Consider the following 21,081-nt stretch of genomic DNA (forward strand, 5'->3'; position numbering starts at 1 on the left):
AGATAGATGAAGGGGAAAGCTCTAAGAAGAAAGAGAAAATGAAGCTGAAAATGTCAGATTTTGTGAAAATAAGTAAAGCAAATCTGGACATGATGAAGGAAATCAAAGAAATGAGTGGACTGACCTTGAGTATTTTAGAAAAATCTCATGAATTACAGAAGGGAATTATGGCTGAGCAAAATGCAAAGATGGATATGTTGATTAATAGATTGGATAGACAAGAATGGTTCATGAAGAAGATGGCTCATGAAGAAGATGGCTCAAATGCTGTTTGGTGAATCTTTTGAAAAGTTTGGAGATTTTGGAAGCTACCCACAGGGTACTGCTGGTCCTAGCAATGCAAAGGCTGCTGGACCAAGTGGAGTAAAAATTTCTGAAGTGGAAGAAGAAGAAGAGGAGCATGTAGAAGCTGCTGAAAAGGTACAAGAAGAAAGTAAGCTAGTTGACGTTGAAGAAGTAGAGAAAAATGATGAGAAGGAAGAATCTGCAGAAGAAGCATCAGAAACGGAACAAGAACCTGACAAAGAAAAATCAAGAGAATCCTCCTCATCTCATACTAAAAGCAACAGCAGTAGTGAAAATGGAAAAAGTGAAGGCAGAAATGGTTCAAGACAAGAAGAGGAGAAGGAAGATGCTGACAAAAAGAAAGAAGAACAGTCACAAGACCCATCCTCTGGTCAACCAAACCCTGTTCCTGCTGCCTCTCAACCAGTACCTGAATCAACCATCTCTTTACCCATGCAATACAGCCCTAGAAGAACCAAAGCACAAGCCAGAAAATCAGTTCTACCCATTCCTCCAAAAATCCAAGTAACCATACTTGAAAAAGAACCCCCAAAGAAGAAGAAACAAGCCAAACTTATTGATCCCACTCACCTTAGGAGAAGTGGCAGGATTCTTAGCAGCAAAGATAAACTTTGAGATTTTTGAAATATGCTTTATGACTTTCAAAGTTGTGTCTTTTTGTTTTTCTTTTTAAATAGAGGAGAAAATAGAAGAAAGCCTATCTTTTTGTTGATGTCAAAAAGGGGGAGAAATTAGGAGAAGATAGGAAAATATTTGAACTGATAGAATGTTTTTAGTTAACTAATTTTGTTCAGTGGTTATATGGTTCATATTCTGATATAGATATTTTGGACTCATTTTGGAAAGTTATTGACGATATGATGATGATCTTTTATGATTGACTTATGGTTGACATATCTTATGTATGATGATTGAATTGATCTTGAATAAATTAATCTTGGAAATTGCTTAACATGTTACTTATATTATTATCTTCAAAATGCTTTGAATATCAAATTTAGGGGGAGCTATTTTGTAGCTTCTCAACATTTTTGCATTTTGAATGACTGTGTGCATACATATAAGGGGAGCTTGTCTAAAAGCAAGTTCTTGCATACATGACATATGTAAATAGTTATATAATTGAATTTTTATGATCTTCATAGATTCATTAAGTTTTGACATCATCAAAAAGGGAGAGATTGTAGGCCCTGTAAGCTATAATGAGCTTGATTTTGATGATAACAAAACTTAATAAAATATACATTAACCCTTTGTGCATAAGTATTTGAAGTGATTTTATAGATCATGATATGCAAAGACGTTGATGGAAGGACTATTCTATTGATATGGCTGATATTAAAAGAGTTTATCATCTTTTATAACACAAGACGAATCAAAGTCCATGAAGAAATAGGATAGAAATTAAGTTCTTAGGTCCATTGTACAAGATTAGAGAATTTATGCCATTTAAGACCTAAAATCAATTTTGTTTTTAGATTCAAGAGTTTAGAAAGTGTTTTTATATCATTTCTAAGGTTTTTGAATGGTCAAAATAATTTTTACAACCTTTATTCAAAAACTCAAAATTTCAAAATTTAAGTCAGACAATAGCGAAATTAGTTAATCTGTTGCGAAAATTAGTTAACTAGTTTTGATGTCTAAAATTCTCTGTCTTACAAAACTAGTTAACCGGTGAAAATTTTAGTTAACTATTTTTATGATCTGACCTGACTCAACTCTGCTGCACGACTTTCTAAGTAATAACGGCTAATTTTTTGAAAATTAAAGAGCCGTTAGACACACTCTCCAGCAGACGTTTTTGGCAATGAAAAACACCTATAAAAGGCATCATTTACTATAATTCTAACTAATGAAAGTGCTCTTATTCATAGTGAATTTATTGTGATATTTTTAAAGCTTTCATTCAAATACTCTTGAGCTTGAGTGGCAAATCTTCTCTCTTAATCTTTTAGCATTATATTCTGTATCTGAGAGTTATTGAGAGTGATTTCTTCTACACCAAAACCTATTTAAGGTGTGTAAGTGTGAGGATACACTTGTGGAAGGTTTTCAAGCACCTTGTGAAGCTTGTGGTATTTTGTAGGAAGCAAAAGCGTTGTAAAGGTCCTCAAGCACCTGGGAAGCTTGCTGAGATTGTAAAGGTTTTGAATCTTCCCTGTTGAAAAGATCAAATAGTAGAGTGACTCTCAAAGTGGGACTTTGGGAAGAGTGGATGTAGGCTAAGAGAGCCGAACTACTATAAACATTGTGTTTAATTCTCTTCTTTCCTTAACTCTTTATTTTTTAGCACTTTGATTCTCTGATTATATATTGAATGTGTTGAAAATTTGTTTTATTGAGTTAATATTGAGGTTGAACAACTAAATTTGCAAACTTTGAGTTTTATATGAGAAAATACACTTGATATTAAGTAATTATTTTGTGTATGAGCTAATATTTGTGCATAACTTGATTGATTACTTAAATTACATCATAGGAACAGAGTTATACACATACATAGAAGTGCAAAGCCTCAATTTTTTATTAAGTATTGAGCAAGAATTGAAAAATTATCTAAAGTGTCCAATTCACCCCCTCTTGGTCACTTTCTTTGGGACAACAAAATTGATTTAGGATTAGTTTAAATAGTAAAAAAATATTTATTCAATTTGAGAGATTTCAAATTAAATTTTATATTTATAATGAAGGAATTTGATTATTTTTAATTTAAAATTTATTTGTCAAAAATAAAAATGAAATATAATTATATAGAAATTTAATTAATTCAGACATATCCACATCCAATTAGTTACTTGCTATACCCAAAAAGCAAGAAATAGAAGCAAGAGAGACGTGATCATTTTTATCTTTAGAACCGGCGATGGGATCGTAGTTAATTTAAAAAAAAAAAAAAAATCCTCGACAATTATTAATTTTCTGTTATTTTTGGACTTTCAAGCTCTTTCACTCTCTGCTGCTGTGTTTTTGCTTGAAAATGTCGTTTTTGGCACTCTTCGTGTCAGCTGCGAAGCTCGCCGGAGTCTTGGCAACTGTTACCATCGCTGCCAACGCGTTCTCGTTCGAGCGTTACCGGAGAAAGAATCTCCGGCAGTTCAAGTCACCAATTGATGAGTCTTCTGAGATTCTCGCGTCTTTTAATGTTGGCGGTAATCTTTTTGAAATTTGTGATCCCTTGTTTAACTGCTATTCTGCTTTTAGCGTAGTTTACGCTTGGTATGGGTGCCTCTTATGCTTATACATGGGAAATGATTTGCAAGTGTGTTAGTGAGGCTCACTTCTGCTTTATAACTACTGTGTTTCGTCAATTTTAAATGGATGCCAATTGCAGTCTTAAAACTTGGCTTTGGCTGAATTAGTATTGAGTGTATTGTTCGACTTGTAAATTGTAATCATGGGATTCTTGTAATATACGAAATCCAAAATTGTTGTGTTGCTCCCTGCTAATTGCTTTAGACATCCTCTTTTTTCTTCAAGATTCTTGATTCTTGAAAATGCACAGACAGTTGCATAATATGATAATTGTTATTGATTATTCAGATACAGAACAAGAGATCACCGTATAGTCTAGGCAGTTTAAGCGATGGACGAGAAAACTTAAAACAAGTCGCCCTTATGGAATGTCTTGAGGACTTCTTTCACCAGTTTGGTTATATGTGAATTTTTTTTTTTAATCCCTGAAGTGGAGAATTATTGCTATTTTATCGCAAGAATTTTTCTTTAATGTTATGTGGCACTACATGCTTATGAACGGAAATGGTCTGAAGAAATTGCCAATTATGACTTGAGCAATCACAGAAATTGAGAGGATTACCATATAGTTGATTCATGTAGATACAATATGTTGGAACATTTGGCAGACAAAAGAATTCAGTTTGCTGGTATTGGATTGAGATTGTTTGGACTTAGCATGTCTAAAATCTCTTTGCCAGTGTATATATGTAAAATGAATTTATAATCATATTGCTTGTTCTATTTCTTTTTACAGGAGAAGAAAATGAGTTTTTCTTTGGATTGGCAACAGCACCAGCCCATGTTGAAGACAGGCTCAATGATGCTTGGCTCCAGTTTGCAGAGGAAAACCCTTGTGACAAATCACTATCACAGCGTGGCCTGGAACTGGCAGGTGCGCTGATGTGTTCAGCCACTGATGATGGTGGATCTCAGCAAGCTTCAGTTTCTGGAAAAGAAGTTAATAAGCCTGTTAAGAAGAAAAAGCATCATAAGATAGCTATGGAAGCTATGATTAGAGGATTTGAGAAGTACACAGAGGAAGAAGTGCCTGTGCCAAATGAAGAATGCCATCATAATGTGGCTGCTTGGCACAATGTTCCCCACCCGTAAGCCTAAATTAATATTATTTATTGCAATGTGATTTCTGCAATTTGGCTGAAGAAACATCATGATGTTTTTTTACGTATATCTGGCCATAACACTATTGTAATTAATCCATGCACCCATTGAACTTGGATTGCTAGTTGTTGACTTGAGAAATGGACTGCCCAAATTGATTTTAGGGAGGAGAGGCTAAAATTTTGGTCCGATCCTGGCACGGAGTTGAATCTGGCAAAAAATACTGGCGTTAGTGTTTTCCGAATGGGAATAGATTGGACACGAATTATGCCAGAGGAACCTGTCAATGGGCTTAAAGAAACTGTAAGTCTGACACTAATTGCTCACATTCATTATTGCTTTTGACATGTTATAGTGCCAACTGTTGGGATGTAGATTGTCCGCCTTTTCTTAACAAGAAGCTGTTGGCAAAGTTACCTAATTGAAGAATTGTGGAGAGGAGTTTGCATTTAATTCAGTTGCATGATATTCTTTTCTAGGTAAATTTTGCAGCTCTGGAGCGGTATAAGTGGATCATCAACAGGGTTCGTTCTTATGGAATGAAGGTGATGCTGACCCTTTTCCATCACTCATTGCCGCCATGGGCCGGTGAATATGGTGGATGGAAGCTTGAAAAAACTGTTGATTACTTTGTGGATTTTACTAGGTTAGTATTCTATTAAGTGTTGGATCCACCAGTCAGCTTCTGCTGGTCATATTGTTACTTTATTTTTTGATACTTGTTGAGGACAAAATTGAAGTGCTTTTTTGATAAAATCTTGGTTATGCTCAGCATTGTTCTGTTTCTCATTTGTTTATGGCAAAAGAAAAACTAAGGCGACAATTGCGCGAGCTATGCATGTCTTGCATAAAATTCCTAAGGTTCTTTCAATTACACGTACTTATGCAATTTTTGTAGCGCTTGAACATGTTCCTTTCTTGCAGGCTTGTTGTTGACAGTGTATCAGAGCTGGTCGACTATTGGGTGACATTTAATGAGCCTCATGTGTTTTGTTTGCTAACTTATTGTGCTGGTGCTTGGCCTGGCGGTCATCCTGACATGTTGGAGGTTGCCACTTCTGCATTGCCTACTGGTGTTTTCAACCAGGCCATGCATTGGATGGCTGTTGCGCATGTAAAAGCATATGACTATATCCATCAACAAAGGTTTTCTTTTGTTCCTCCAATACGAGCTGTTTTTAAATTATTATGTGAAGAAGTTCTTTGTTTGTGACCTGTTGGAATAGTTTAAGCAGTTCAAAGGAAAAAGGTATTCATAGAATAATGCGCACAAAATTGCTCATATACCTCCTGTAGCTTGTTGATGTAATATTCAACAATCTCATCTCTATAAGCTTAAAAATATGGATTATTCCAGTTGCCAGTGGTTGGCTGATTAATGAAAATTATATCTTTTCCAGCTTCCAACATTCTTCTTGGCCTGTCTTGTCCTTGCCAACCTGAAAAACAAACCTGTCTTTCATAACTTTAATTGCTTTGTAAGTAATTTATCTCAAATTTATTCTATTTCTTCAGGACCTCTTCAAATTCATTAGTTGGTGTGGCACACCATGTATCATTTATGCGGCCATATGGTCTCTTTGATGTTGCGGCTGTTTCCCTGGCTAATTCTCTTACCATTTTCCCATATGTGGATAGTATCTCTTCTAAGTTGGATTTCATAGGCATAAACTACTACGGACAGGTTTATCATTTCTCTAACCTAGATCACTCTTTACATGCACACGGAAGCTTTCTGATACTTTCATTGGTCAGGAAGTGGTGTGTGGAGCTGGACTGAAACTAGTGGAGAGTGATGAATATAGCGAATCTGGACGTGGGGTGTATCCTGATGGCCTATTCCGCATGCTGGTTCAGTTCCATGAGAGGTATAAACATCTAAAGCTGCCCTACATCATTACTGAGAATGGTGTTTCTGATGCTACAGATCTTATTCGTCGGCCATATCTGTTGGAACATTTACTTGCTGTATTTGCAGCGATGACCATGGTCTTGAATCTGAACTTAACTTTTCTTTTTGTGTTGAAATTATCTGTCATTGCGCAATTTGACATAATAGGGTGCATAATGCTCCTGTGGTTGATTTACAGGGTGTTCCTGTGCTTGGTTACCTGTTCTGGACTATTTCTGACAATTGGGAATGGGCTGATGGATATGGTCCCAAGTTTGGACTTGTGGCAGTTGATCGTGAAAATAGTCTTGCACGGATCCCACGTTCCTCATACTATTTGTTTTCCAAGGTTACAATTATTCATCTCTGGTTCCTTTGTTGGTCTTTTCTTCTCATACTCAGTTTTTTTAACTTCCACTGCTGCAAATTCAGGTGGTGACTACTGGTAAGATTACACGTGAAGACCGGACACATGCGTGGTATGACCTCCAAAGAGCGGCTAAAGAGAAAAGAACACGACCATTTTATCGGGCAGTTAATAAACATGGTTTAATGTATGCAGGTAATTTAAGCAGTTCATACTTTTTCACTCCAGGATACAACATAATCCTTAATTTTCAAATTCATTCTCTATAATACTTGGTTCAGTTGTTGGATATGTGTATTCTCTTCATACTTCAGAACGGAAGTGTGCAAGGCTTTCAAAAATCTTAGTAAAAATGAATGAGAAGATGGAACTGTCCATGTGATTGTCATGTATCAATTTATGCTGAGCAAGCTAGTTGGTTAGACTCATTCTTCACAGGGGTTTGGGGGAGCTTGCCTGTTTGTTTACTTGGTTCTCCCAATGCTAACTCTTAAATGGAAGTATCAAACGACTGCTGTGTGCAATCACTGAGGCTTCCGTGTTCTTTCCCCTCCTTTTATTACTATTTTTCAGTTGAGATCAATTGTTATCTTGTCATTTTATCGTAACAGGAGGGCTTGATGAGCCTATACAGCGACCTTTTATTGAAAGAGATTGGCGATTTGGACACTATGAGATGGAAGGTCTGCAGGACCCTTTAAGCCGCTTGTCGAGATACATTCTTCAACCATTTTCCATTACAAAGAGAAGAAAGCATCGAAAGGAGGATGATGAGTTGGTCCTCCAGACTCTTGAATATACTGTCTGATTGCTTATTCATGCTGTTTAAGATATGCTTCCTCTGTTAATGTATATAACCAACGGAAAATACTTTGGCTACACCAAACCGATAAATGAGTGACACACTCAGGATACCGTATAATTATTTATTTGCCATGCAAAACACTTGGAGCAGGTATCACTCATCTATTCATTCGGTGTAATGCACCTGGTGTAGTCAAGCCTTTGGCATAATGATATATTCTTGTGATAACGTATGGATTGAGGAGCACTAGTGTTTCTACAGCCATATGCTTCCTCATCTATGGATCGAGAGCACTTGTGTCTTTCTATTTTTATGTGAGGCTTGTAATGAAATTACATATGTTGGTTACTTCTTGTGTTGGGTAGCCATCAAGTGAATAAATTTGTCATGAAGTTCTATTACATTTGATCTTTATCTCGTATTCCGCAAGGTATGTTAATATTCCACATTGTGTATGGCCTTGGCCGCTCCTCTTGATTTAGAAAGAAGCAAATCTTCCCAAAGCTTAGAATAGGCTCAACATGAGTCTCTAACCTTGAGTTATTCGCAGCCCAATGCCTAGCTCCCCTTATTCAAGAATGTAATTTTAATGACACAAGAAAGTTAATTTGTAATATCATATTTTTATTTACGCGTATAATGCATGATAGGAAAATATATATGCATATGTTTTTGTAAAGCAAGGATAAAGTTTTGGGCTAAGGATGAATTTTTTGGCCTAACTTGGATAGGTTTAGTGCCTAAATATATATTATATAAGTGTCAGATTTAAATTTTTGCCTTCTTAATTTTTATAATTAAAATGAAAAAGTCATCTATTTTTTTATAAGTTAGTGACAATAAAAACTATTTATATTTATATTTTAAATTGAAATAATTATTTTATTGGAAAATAATATTCTCAAATTTATCATAAAATTTGACCCTTGACTGGTGGGTTAAGGAATTCATGCAAAGCTTCCTTATTTTCCTTTTATTTCATAATAAAATAATAATAAAAAGATACAGACTTCAAACGAATCGTTTTACATGGTGATGGCACTTAGCGTAATTAATACAAACGACAAGGACATTCTTGAAGCAACTTCTCCCTTAAAAATTAGGCCAATTTGTTTGCCACTCTAGCTCCCGCCAGTACTCATTTCTTGCCCGTACCGTATTAGCTTTCAGTGATCACGCAGACACGCACTTCTTCCTTCTCAACTCCCTCTCTAGGGTTTCTCTTTAGCTATTTCGCTCCCTGAAACCCTAAGTATAGCAAAATGTCTCATCTTTCACACACCCATTTTCACAAAGGTGACCAAATTGAGGTCTTGAAGTTAGAAAATGGTCCCAACACTCTAACGTACTATGCGGCTGCGGTGCTACGCTCACCGGTAAAGCAAAGGACCAAGATCCTGATCGAGTACCAGACCCTGATGATCATCGAATCGGACTGCCAAAAATGCGTAACGGAGCTTGTTGATTTAGCTAGCGTTAGGCCTATGCCGCCAAGAGAGCTTAATAAGTGCTTCAAAATGGGAGATAGTGTGGATGTGTATTGCGATAATGGGTGGCAAAAAGGGACCGTTAAGGACATACTTGAGAATTCTAAGTATGTTGTGGGGTTCGATGGGAAAAGTGAGGGGATCGTGGCTGAACAGTGCAATTTAAGGCTTCATCGAGAATGGGATGATGGGTCCTGGGTCCCTCCTCTTCCTGAACAAGTGCGTCTCTGCTCATGTGTTAGATTATGTTGGCGTTTTCTTTTTTAAGTGTTTATTTGCTTATTCTTTGATTTGTTTGTTTAATTTGATCTCTTTTTCTTTTATTTTTTTTTATGATTGCTTGCTGAGCACGAATCACGATATGATTGGATTAAGTGAGATATTTGCCGGTGTTTATTCGCCATTTCCCTTTTGTCATTGTTGAGTATAGTTTCTTGTAAATTTTATGTTTCTTTTGCTTGGTTGTATACTCAATTAAAGTGGGTTTCTTTTTCTTATTTACAGAAAATTAAATGGAATGGAATGCTTGCAATTATCTCGTTTATTAACATAATGTTTATTTATTTTGCTTCGATAATGTTTTGTAAAGCGTATGCAGTGCTTGATTATTTGAAGGTGCCTTATCTTATCAATGATTTTGCTTATGTTTACTTCGTTTGGGGGAGCTTGAATTTCAGAACATGTCATCCCCGATGGACATGAAATCCAGAAAGGTAAAGCTGAAGATAAAATGCAGCAAAAGGCTGTCAGAGCCAATGTTCAGAATGGGGACAAGAGTAGAAGTCAAAAGTGACGAAGAAGGTTACAATGGTGCTTGGTATGGTGCATTTGTTGTTGGCACCATTGGAAATGACAAATTTATGGTGCAGTACCAGAACCTGGTAACAGATGATGAAACTGCACCTTTGAGAGAAGTAGTCAATACGGAGCATGTCAGACCCTGCCCACCCTCAGTTCCTTCAGATGTCCAATTTAAACTGTTTGAGAAGGTCGATGCTTGGTTCAATGAAGGTTGGTGGGAAGGTGAGGTTTCAGAAGTGCTATATGGATTTAAGTATAAGGTTTATTTCAGCTCCTCAAATGAAACTTTGGAGTTTAACCATTCAGGATTGAGGCATCATCAAGAATGGAACAATGGAAAATGGATAAAGGTATAAATTTTAAACGCTTATAATTGTGGATTTCCTTTTATAACTATGTCTCTTCACACGGAATACATAATTTATTTAAAAACTCTAGTAAATATGATAGATGGAATAAGCAATTAATATTATTGTTTGTGCATGTTGCTGCTTTAGTTCAGAAAGCATTTGTTTTGGCGTAATTTGGGTGGTAATTTTTTTCCTAATGTGAACTGCAACTGAATAAAAGAAAAAGATCTTATAGATGAAATTTAACGGAAAAATTATAATTTTCACATCTTTAGAAAATTAATCTTATTGATAATAATATTGTTTGGTGGACAGCTGGTTTATGCGGCTTGTTAGGAATTGAGTTTCTGAATAACAATTCAAATTGTTGAAGGAAGAGTAGAAATATTACCCCAAATCAGAAAACAAGATTGCATGTATTTAATTCAAAGGTCTTCTGGTTATTGTCTATGTTTACATATGCCTGTAGACAAATTGAATGCCCAAATGTTTATTCTGCAACATTCAATCATGCGGTGCTAGGATGTGCAATATGCTAATGTCTGATCATATCCATTCATAGCAGGTCTACAAAGAATCACAAAACCTTTTATTGGCAAAGGAAATGGCAAGAGAAGGCCCAAAAAAAAACAAGTGCTCCTTTGCACATATGGTTTTAGGCCTTGCTCAACATGCATCGTGTCACTGTGGGATATGTGTTGTTATAAATGGTACCCTCATGTTTCCATTGTTTAATGTGGACTAAATATTTTAAGTTTGTCCAGGGGAAGTCAATGAAATTGAAGGGTAATAAGACAAATCAAAGGTTAAAGTTCTGCAAAGGGACAATTGTGGAAGTAAAAAGTGATGAAGTTGGTTTCCAGGGTGCTTGGTTTTCTGCAATCATTATCAAGAAGATGGGGAATGGCAAATTTTTGGTGCAATATCAGAGTCTTTTGACAGATGATGGAACTGATTTTCTTACAGAAGAGGCAAGTGCTTCAGACATAAGACCTTCTCCCCCTCATATTCAACATGCCTACCCTTTCAAACTGCTTGAAAAGGTTGATGCTTGGTACAGTGATGGATGGTGGTTCGGTTGCATAATCAAAGTTCACAAGAACATGAAGTACACAGTCTACTTCCAGGCAACAGAGGAATTGGAATTTCATCACTCTGAACTGAGGCCTCATCAAGAGTGGATTGATGGACGTTGGGTCGCATCTTCTAAGTAAGACTTTCGTACTGTAATACTGTATTAAAAGCTACTTGATTATATGCTAATATTGCTATGGTGTGTGTCTTTCATTTTCTAGGATGTCTAATGTCGAATCTATGTTTGGAAATACTTCTTTGTGGTGCCAATGCAACCAAAAACACTTGGTGTCTCTTTTCAGCAATCCATATAAATTTATGTCCCAGTAAGCCTCTTTTTTGTGTTTGCGTGGTAGGCTTCATAAGCATAATCAATACTGGCTTATTGGATTTTTTTAATGAAGTAGGAAGTGCTCATAAAATTCTTTGCTGATTGATCAACTAGGAAGTGTCATCTTTCTGATTGCATTAACAGATGTTAGAAATGCTTTTTGGATTAAAAATGCCCTTTTATTTTAAAAATGCCCTTGTTGCTCTAAACTAACTACTGCCCTGGCCAGTGTCATCTCTAGTTATATGTTTTATTTATTTTCCACTAACACCATTTAACTGCATCAATTTTCCCTGTTCTCCCCCTTTCTTTTCATATTTCTCACTTGTGTACAGGAATCAGGATTGGCCGTTGTGATTCCTGAATGCATGGGTCGAGTCCAAATTGAAAGGCATTGCTGGAAGGAGCTTTCACCTTTCAGCACCTAATGAAGGTGATTCTATGTGTCTTAAGGGATGCTAGTTTGTAGTGTTATTCGGTGCTCTGCCTCCAAACCCTAGCATCAAATGTATATACATTTTTCTTTTCCTCACCATCACCAACCAAGTTACCGGGTGCAAGGCTAACTCTTCTGAACATTGCTCTGATGTCATTATGTGAATGTCATGTGTCATTATTGCAAGTTCTGCAAAGCAATGACTGCTTGGACAGATAATTCTAGTTTCCCACTGGGCTTCTAATATAATATTAGCAGTTGACTTGAAAAAAAAATTCTAATATTGTGCTTGTTATACTATATTTACGAAAGTGCCTAAAGGTACGAAATTTCTTTTGCATGAAAAGGAAAAATCAGTTTCTTGATGTGGTTGTAATGATTTTAGTGCTAATATTTTGATTAAGTTCGGACAAAAACACCATTTTTAATAAAAGTTTTTACTTTGTGGGAAATTTTATGATTACTTTGTTAAAAACAAAGTAAATTTTACTTTGTAGGGCTAAAAGGGTATGCAGCGGAGATTATTTAAAGCAATAATGTATCAAAATCTCTTTAATTTATTAATTTTTTTAAAAAATAATAATTTTAAGAGCTTGAAATCTCTGCAAACTTTATCACCTTCAGCGAATCTTGTTTCCAAATAAAATGCTCATATATCTATTACTTTAAAAATCATATCTTACTCTTAAAAATTTTCTCATAAAACTTGGTCAAAATATGCCAAAGTGCTTAGCATTTGACATTCATTAAAAAAAAATCCACTAGTTTGATGCCATGAATTTGAAGATAATTTCACTAAATTTGATTTTTCTTTTTTTAGAGTTTACTACATTTAATTTATGATATTTAAAATTAAAAGTTTATTTTTCATATTTATCGAACGTTTAAAGAGAAAATGTTTGTTAATAATACAAAATATTAATACAAAATGTACACAAGATTTTAATTTAGAATTTGAAGTCCAATTCAAGAAATTTGTGGAAGTGAGGATGTTTAATTGAACCCATGTAAGGATAAATCCTCAACCTTCCACATACTGAATCAGAGTGGACATAAAAATGGGTAGAAGAATGTTTAATCCAAGGTTAAAATCAAATCATTCACATCTTGCTTTCCTAATTTCCTACTTGAAAAAAAATCATATTGGAAATAAGCCTTGAGAATATCCCGATAAGGAATTTGTCGTAGGTCTGTTTATAGCCCACCCCATCTTAGCAAAAGCAGCTAACTTGTCCATATCCTCTCTCCTTTCTGGCCCATGAGAAGTCTTAGAAGCGGAAGCCCTTCTTTCTCTCAATGCCAAATCGGTCATTAATGAATCGAAAGGGCACATTATGGTATGACAACCGATCTCGCACTTTCTTCCCCATTCTCTCCCTCCTTTCATTCTTCCCGTAATCCCATCTCTGACCATCTCCATTTTCATTTCGGGTAAATCCCACCTTCATATTGCCTTTTATTCGCCCCTCAAAATATTGGAAAGTTTTTTTCCTCCATTATCTCAAATGGCTCCCTAAAGACAGATCAATGAAATTCACCTTCTTCCATTACCCATCTTAAAATTTCCCTCTGGTAAGAAAGTCCAATACCCTTTTTTTCATTCCTGTATATGGGTAACTGAGGTTTTCTCTTTTCTTTGTTTTTATTATTTTTTGAATTAAATATGAATTCAAGAGATCGGATTTTCCCTGATGAAGTTATTCTTCAAATACTTGCAAGATTGCCTGTTAAGTCACTGTTTAGAGCTAAAACTGTATGCAAACTCTGGTATAGAATATCATCAGATAAGTATTTTATCCAACTTTACAATGAAACAGCTGCTAAGACCCCAGTGGTGTTGTTAGAGATTTCAGATTCTTCTGAGTCAAAATCTAGCTTAATTTGTATTGATAATTTAAGGGGTGTCTCTGAATTCTCCTTAGATTTCTTGAAAGACAGAGTGAAAGTTAGGGCCTCGAGTAATGGCCTTTTGTGCTGCTCTAGTATCCCTGATAAGGGTGTTTACTATGTTTGCAATCCAATGACTAGAGAATCTAAGTTGCTTCCTAAGAGTAGAGAAAGGCCTGTGACTAGGTTTTATCCTGATGGTGAGGCCACTCTAGTTGGTTTGGCTTGCAATTTATCAATGCAAAAGTTTAATGTTGTTTTAGCCGGTTATCATCGAACATTTGGTCATAGGCCAGATGGGACATTTTTATGTTTGGTATTTGATTCAGATTTGAATAAATGGAGGAAGTTTGTTTCTTTTCAAGATGATCATTTTACCCATATGAATAGGAACCAGGTTGTGTTTGTCAATGGTGCACTCCATTGGTTAACTGGAAGTTTTTCATGTATTCTTGCACTTGATCTGGATTGTGATGTTTGGAGGAAGATCTCATTGCCAGATGAATTGAGTTCTGGTGCTGGAAATAGGGTGTATTTGTTGGAGTCAGATGGGTGTTTATCTGTAATACAGATTTCAGAGGCATGGATGAAAATATGGGTGATGAAGGACTATAAGTGTGAACTGTGGCATGAGGTGGATAGGGTGAGCTTGAGATGCATTCGGGGAATGGTGCCTGGTATTTTCCCGATAAGTCAGACAGGTGAATGTGTTTTCCTGGCAACTTATAAGCAGGTTTTGGTGTATCATCGGAGGAGTAGGGTGTGGAAAGAGATGTTTTCAGTGAAGAACAGTTCTGCATTGCCATTGTGGTTCTCAGCACATGCATTTCGGAGCACATTATTCTCATGTAATTAAATTGTGGTCAGCACCTGACAAGATTCCTGTACAGAAATTTATTGGTGCTACTTATTTGAACTGTTATTTATTAATCTTCATGATTTTTCAATATGCAATTGTTATGCTGTTATAGTGGCCTTGGTTTGGATCTATTACATTTTATGAATAATTAGCAAGGCAAGTTTGCTAATTTTTTTTTTTTTTTTACAAGAAATGCAATTGTCTAGGTGTTATTTTTGCTGTAATTCTTGTTGAGGGTAATATAACTTTCTCCTTGATTTTAGATCATTTGAAAGTTGCTTTCCATTCATTTGCAGTTTGCACTCAGGTGTTCAACTCATAAGGAAGATTTATCTTGGTTGCCTACTCCTTCCCTATCTATGCTTGTAGGTTGTGGACTGATTTTCTTTGGGGAGTGGATTGCCACTTTTCATTTGCTCAATCTCTGTGTGGTGTTATTATCATTATACCTTAGAATGGGCTTATTGGTCTTCTTAATATCTGATTCTTGCTTGTCCAAATTTCTACTACTTTTAATTTACATTGTTGACTATTAATATCTCTAATTTTTTTTATTGGATTATGACTAGTAAGTACTTAGAAGAACCATTTCTGCCTGAGCTGCCTGGAATTGACTTTGTGCACACTTGTATACATTTTTTTCTTCTGTGTGGATTAAAAAAAAAAAAAAAAACCATTCCCATTTAGAATGTGATATCAGAATAGCATCCTGAATCCAATTCCAAGGAAGAAAAAAAAAAGAGAGCGAGCCACACAGGTTCTCTCTCTCTTTTTTTTCTTTTTTTAAAAAAATTTGAAATGCAATAAAAGCTAGTATCTGTTAGGCACTTTCCATTTGGTTTAAGGCTTGGCGGACGTGAACTTTTTCTTACAAGATTACATTGAGAATCAGTTCACTGAGAATGTGTCTTCCAATCAAAATATGGGTGATCTCATTGAGAATCAATTCATCCTGAATACAAAATCACCCATCTACAGTAATGGTAAGGTGTTCCTTCGTCTATAAGAAAAAAGAAAGTTTTTGCAGGAATAGGATTTTTGGAGCAATTAAAAGAAAACCAATTTCTTATTTGTTTCCAATTTTACCATTTCCATTTGGCGATACTATCAAAGTTTAAACATTTCTTGAGTGTTTGAGCGTGCAAGAACCATGCGAACATTGTGAATACAAATTTCAAGAACAATAATGATAAAAAGAATGCCAATGAAAGTTGTTAATTTTTTATGCATAAAAAATTAAATACAAAAATAGCATTGAAATAACCATATGACAATTGACAAATATTGTAGTTGAAAAATTAATTATCAAAATTTGTCTTTGGGAATGCTCAACTTTATTTATTTTATTTGTCAAAAATATGGATCCTTTTGATTTTATTTTTATGCCTTCACATATTTTAATTATATGTTTTAATATATAATTATTTAATTATATATTATTTAAATATAAAATGTAAATAAATAATTATTTATTAATAAAATAAAATTTGAAGGATATTTTTGATATTTTAATATGCAATTAACAGTAAATTAAAATGAAGACTTGAAGATTGATTTATTTGTCTATTAAAAATAAAGAGATTAGTTTATAATTTTTGACATATTCTTTATGTCACGACCCAACCTATGGGCCGGACCGGCACTAGGACCTGGGCCAGCCTAAAGCCCCCGAGGCCCGTAGTAAGCCTAACTGTTCATTAACCCAACTCTAAGGCCCATTTGGGCCCAATATCAAGAAAACAAACGGACAGAGTCCGGCCATAAAATGGACTTACCCACGGGGAGTTTTCGACTCACCCGACCTGTAAACACAATATATAGTCAATTGGGGAGCTCAGCTCACCCTCCACATACTCATCAACATAATAATAAATGGGAGCTCAGCTCCCTCATCCAATCCATCAAACATGCATAGCATATTAAGTTTCTGAGTCCCAAAATAATAATTTAGTTTCAGACCCAAATCAAATAACATTTCTAACACATGCGGAAATTCTAAGATTTAACAAGTTTATACAAACAGTAATAATTGACTGCGAGGAGAAAAGCGAGTTAACCAAAATAAAATCCTCCAAAAATATTGAGCAGAGTGAGCGTTCGACTCAGAGTAAAATATCAATTTTAACCATAATCTCTATAACTATCTAGAACTAATGCGCCCTGTATAGTGAAATGCAACATCAACAACATTTTCACATCATAACATCAAAAAGGTAATTTGGAGCACTCACACACCCTATAGTATCAATCGTAACATATGGGGTGATCCCTATCTGACTCTCTTAAATCCAACTCGGTGCCGAATTACTCAAGCTCGGACTTCCACTTAATAACCAAATCGAGGTCCCAGTAATTACTCAAGCGTGACTACCCCTCGAAGGATTGGGTCCCAGAATTACTCAAGCCGTGATCGCCTGGCCCTATCCATAGTCCACACCACATCACACTCACGCCAACGCACGCTGCTGCTCCAAATTACCACAACAACATCCATGGCACATCAACGATTATGAATGCAACATAAATCGTGCCTCGAGTTTAACTACATAAATATATGCATATAAGTGATGCATGGGCATCTTGCGAACATATAATAATATCGAAATTACAATTAAAATTAATATTTTACTCACGGACTTGACGACAATCACCGTGGCGGTTGGCGGAGGAAGAAGGCTCACCCGACAATCATATTACATTTATTTAATACAATCGACTCAATACAAACAAAGAAAAAAACCAATTACGTCCTAAGTCGCAGAAAATCTACAGAGTCCCCTATACCTAGGACCTACCCAACCTGCAAAAGGGCTAAAAACGCACTTCTATATTCACAATCCATATATCAACAGTTCAATCATATCACACAGCCCCTCCTGGGCCCATCAAATCAGTCATCCATCACAATATGTAAAATTTCAATTTAGTCCTTATTATTGATCATTTTTGCAAAAACTGCCCAAACAAGCTCTAAAAATTATAAAACTTTGCCCCGCGGTCCTTAGCAATATTACTAAGCTATTGCAAAAAGAATCGTAATTTTCTAAGCTACCACGAATATTTTATGGATTTTTAATCCTAATTAAGCACTAGAAAATTACGAAAAAGCAAGGTTCGGGTTTACCTTTGCCGATTCCGACTTCTGGAATGCACTCGGGACGTCTGACAATGGGGGGCTAGCCAAAACCTCAGTCCAATTCGGAGACTTTTCCGGTAACGGGTCTGTCTGGCCCGAAATTTGCAGACCCGGTCAACTGTCGAATTTCCGCGAATCGAGGATACCTACACGAAGCCCATAACACGGGGGTTAGTACATTAATTTTTCAGAATTTTCTAAGCTCATTAAATGCTCGGAAAAACACTGCGAAGTTCCGTGGGACCCACCAAAAAACGGTGTCGGAAAAATTCGAAATTTATGTCATTGCGAAGCTCTCGACGAATGGAGCGTGCTGGTGGCCTCGGTTTTCTCGTGTGATTCACGGTTTTCGAGAAATCTAGCCCAAAAGTCGAAATGGGCTAAAATCTTCCCGAGCAAAAATCGGACAATCCGCTCGATGGATTTCGGCGTTCTTGGTGTCTATGGAAAGCTCTCACCAAGTAGATGATTTTGGACACAAGACCCGGTCCAATTGGTGGCCGGATCGGCCGGATTTGGCCGGAAGGCTGAGCGCGCGCGCACGGGCGTTGCGTTTTCGGCCGTTCGAGCGTACGCCATTGGCTGGGCACGGCTTTCTTGGGGTGGAGAGGAGAGAGAAACGAGAGAGAAAAGGGAGAGGGACGACGCGCGCGGGGAAGAAAAAGGGAATAAGGAAAAAGGCCGGTCCGATTCGATCGGTCCGATCCGATCCGGTTCGATTCGGCCGGTTCGATTCAGAATACAAAATTTTAAATTTTTACTCTGCCTCGGGACCGAAAACGAGGTTCATACAAATATATTTTTAGTTTTGCCACGTGGTCTTTAAATTAATTTTTAAAAATCATCAAAGTTTATATTTTCGGAAAATCGAACCCGATTTTTAAAATCCGAAAAATCTCAAAAAAATTCCTAAAATTTAAATAAAATTAAAATACCAAAATACTCATAAAAATTAAAATTTCGGGGTGTTACATTCTTCCCCCCTTACAGAAAATTCGTCCTCGAATTTTTACACAAGGCAGAATAAAAGCACATGATTATACATTGAACAGATAAGGGTACTTGCTACGCATGTCCCGTTCTGACTCCCAGGTGCATTCTTCCACTGACTGACTCCTCCACAAAACCTTAACCATAGGGATCTGTTTGGATCTTAGCTGTCTTACTTGGTAGTCCACTATGGCTCTGAGTTGCTCCTCAACTGTCAAGTTCTCTTTTATCTCTATCACATCCGGCTGCAGTACATGAGAAGGATCGGGAATGTATTTCCTGAGCATGGAGATGTGAAACACGGGATGAACGTGAGAAAGGTTGGGTGGTAGCTCCAACCGGTAAGCAACTGCTCCAACTCTATCCGTAACCTCAAAAGGTCCAATATACCGAGGTGCCAACTTGCCCTTCCTTCCAAATCTCATGACTCCCTTCATTGGAGAAACCTTCAGGAATACATAGTCGCCATTGCAAACTCCACATCCCTCCGTCAGTGCATAACTCTTACGCCTCGAAAGCTTTTGATCGTTCTCGATTAAGGGAACCATCTCTCAAGTGTCTTGCACTGGTCTACATCATGCACCTTCGCTTCCCCATTTCTGCCCAACACGAGGAGACCTACACTTTCTTCCATATAATGCCTCATAGGGTGCCATCCCTATGCCGGAGTGGTAATCGTTGTTGTAGGCAAACTCCACCAAAGCTAGCCGCTCATCCCATTGACCTCCAAAATCCAAGACACTCATGCGAAGCATGTCTTCGATGTTTGGATTGTCCTTTCGACCGTCCGTCTCGAGGGTGGAAAGCCGCATCAAGTTCAATCAGTGTGCCAAGTGCCTCCCGCAACTTTCTCCAAAACCGATAAGTGAATCGGGGCCCTCTGTCGATATTATGGAAGTTTAACTCCATGCAATCTGACTATTTCTCGAATGTAGAGCCGGGCATACTGTGCCACAGAGTATGTAGTCTTTACAGGCAAGAAATGAGCTGATTTGGTCAAGCGGTCTACAATTACCCATATGGAATCATATCCTCGCGTGGTACGAGGCAACCCAGTCACAAAATCCATAGTGATCATTTCCCACTTCCATTCTGGGATAGGGAGCTCTTACAGCTTCCCTGACGGTCTCTGGTGTTCAAACTTCACCTTCTGACACGTCAAGCACTTGGACACAAAGTCCGCTATGTCTCTCTTCATGCCATTCCACCAATAGCTATCTTTCACATCATGGTACATCTTGGTGGAACCTGGGTGGACACTGTACAGTGTGTAGTGTGCCTCTCGCATGATTTCATTCCTGAGATTGTCCACATCGGGTACACATATCCTAGAACCTTGTACTAGGGCGCCATCATTGGCAAATCCAAACTCACCACCTTCACCTTGCTGTACTCTCTCTATAATCTTCATCAATTGTTGGTCTCTGTGCTGGGAAACTCTAACTCTGTCCCTCAAGTCTGGCCTCACTGAAAAGTGAGCCAACAATACCCCCTCTCCTGACAGATCTAGGATTAAACCTTGATCCATCAACTCATGTACCTCCTGAATCAATGGTCTCTTCTCTACCGAAATGTGCGCCAAACTGTCAGAAGATTTTCTGCTCAAGGCATCTGCCACAACATTGGCTTTTTCAGGATGGTACTGGATGGTGCAATCATAGTCTTTCAGAAGCTCCATCCATCTCCTCTGTCTCAAGTTCAAGTCCCTCTGCTGGAAGATGTACTTCAAACTCTTATGGTCGGTGTATATCTCGCACACTTCACCATACAGGTAGTGTCTCCAGATTTTTAGTGCAAAGATTACAGCCGCCATTTCCAAATCATGGGTGGGGTAGTTCTGCTCATGCCTCTTCAGCTGCCTTGAAGCATAAGCCACTACCTTTCCATTCTGCATTAAAACACACCCTAGGCCAACTCTGGAGGCGTCACAATACACGGTGTATCCTTCACCACTCACAGGTAGTGTCAACACAGGGGCAGTGGTTAGACACTCCTTAAGCTTCTGGAA

At 37.1% G+C, this 21,081-nt stretch overlaps 3 protein-coding genes and 1 long non-coding RNA gene across 7 annotated transcripts; all 4 read left to right on the top strand.

Moving 5' to 3' along the window:
• Nucleotides 1-3,137: 3,137 nt before the first annotated feature.
• Nucleotides 3,138-8,123, top strand: LOC110672982 (beta-glucosidase-like SFR2, chloroplastic). The gene is made up of 10 exons (XM_021835941.2): nucleotides 3,138-3,455; nucleotides 4,295-4,646; nucleotides 4,824-4,962; nucleotides 5,139-5,305; nucleotides 5,584-5,805; nucleotides 6,175-6,343; nucleotides 6,415-6,648; nucleotides 6,750-6,899; nucleotides 6,983-7,112; nucleotides 7,529-8,123. The coding sequence occupies exons 1-10, from the start codon at nucleotides 3,284-3,286 to the stop codon at nucleotides 7,723-7,725; spliced, it is 1,932 nt and encodes a 643-aa protein (XP_021691633.2). The 5' UTR covers nucleotides 3,138-3,283; the 3' UTR covers nucleotides 7,726-8,123.
• A 675-nt stretch (nucleotides 8,124-8,798) lies between these two features.
• On the top strand, nucleotides 8,799-12,484 carry LOC110672950 (protein AGENET DOMAIN (AGD)-CONTAINING P1). Of its 4 annotated transcripts, XM_058144870.1 has the most exons (5): nucleotides 8,799-9,428; nucleotides 9,887-10,232; nucleotides 10,317-10,360; nucleotides 11,125-11,570; nucleotides 11,656-12,082. In XM_058144870.1, exons 1-5 carry the CDS (start codon nucleotides 8,985-8,987, stop codon nucleotides 11,762-11,764), a joined length of 1,389 nt encoding a protein of 462 aa, XP_058000853.1. In that variant the 5' UTR covers nucleotides 8,799-8,984; the 3' UTR covers nucleotides 11,765-12,082. The 4 variants fall into 4 exon arrangements, with proteins under 4 accessions (XP_058000853.1, XP_058000852.1, XP_058000855.1 ...); XM_058144869.1 differs by having other exon boundaries at nucleotides 8,804-9,428; nucleotides 9,887-10,360; XM_058144872.1 differs by lacking the exon at nucleotides 11,656-12,082 and having other exon boundaries at nucleotides 8,806-9,428; nucleotides 9,887-10,360; nucleotides 11,125-11,331; nucleotides 11,421-11,559.
• Nucleotides 12,485-13,430: 946 nt separating this feature from the next.
• On the top strand, nucleotides 13,431-15,515 carry LOC110672994 (uncharacterized). Its single transcript, XR_002498397.2, has 2 exons — nucleotides 13,431-13,773; nucleotides 15,244-15,515. It is a non-coding gene; the product is annotated as an uncharacterized LOC110672994 (long non-coding RNA).
• On the top strand, nucleotides 13,769-15,116 carry LOC110672993 (F-box protein At5g49610). Its single transcript, XM_021835952.2, has one exon. It carries the CDS (start codon nucleotides 13,865-13,867, stop codon nucleotides 14,942-14,944), a length of 1,080 nt encoding a protein of 359 aa, XP_021691644.1. The 5' UTR covers nucleotides 13,769-13,864; the 3' UTR covers nucleotides 14,945-15,116.
• Nucleotides 15,516-21,081: the final 5,566 nt, after the last annotated feature.

The sequence above is a fragment of the Hevea brasiliensis genome, chromosome 4, assembly GCF_030052815.1.
Source record: "Hevea brasiliensis isolate MT/VB/25A 57/8 chromosome 4, ASM3005281v1, whole genome shotgun sequence".
NCBI lineage: Eukaryota > Viridiplantae > Streptophyta > Magnoliopsida > Malpighiales > Euphorbiaceae > Hevea > Hevea brasiliensis.

What these genes read in the sequence shown, in the direction of transcription:
- LOC110672982 (XM_021835941.2), top strand. Translation starts at nt 3,284, where the DNA reads ATGTCGTTTTTGGCACTCTTCGTGTCAGCTGCGAAGCTCGCCGGAGTC. An exon ending in TATTTGCAGCGATGACCATG is followed by an intron (nt 6,649 to 6,749) that starts GTCTTGAATCTG and finishes GTTGATTTACAG; the next exon opens with GGTGTTCCTGTGCTTGGTTA. An exon ending in CATACTATTTGTTTTCCAAG is followed by an intron (nt 6,900 to 6,982) that starts GTTACAATTATT and finishes CTGCAAATTCAG; the next exon opens with GTGGTGACTACTGGTAAGAT.
- LOC110672950 (XM_058144869.1), top strand. Translation starts at nt 8,985, where the DNA reads ATGTCTCATCTTTCACACACCCATTTTCACAAAGGTGACCAAATTGAG. An exon ending in TCCCTCCTCTTCCTGAACAA is followed by an intron (nt 9,429 to 9,886) that starts GTGCGTCTCTGC and finishes CTTGAATTTCAG; the next exon opens with AACATGTCATCCCCGATGGA. An exon ending in ACAATGGAAAATGGATAAAG is followed by an intron (nt 10,361 to 11,124) that starts GTATAAATTTTA and finishes AAGTTTGTCCAG; the next exon opens with GGGAAGTCAATGAAATTGAA.
- LOC110672993 (XM_021835952.2), top strand. Translation starts at nt 13,865, where the DNA reads ATGAATTCAAGAGATCGGATTTTCCCTGATGAAGTTATTCTTCAAATA.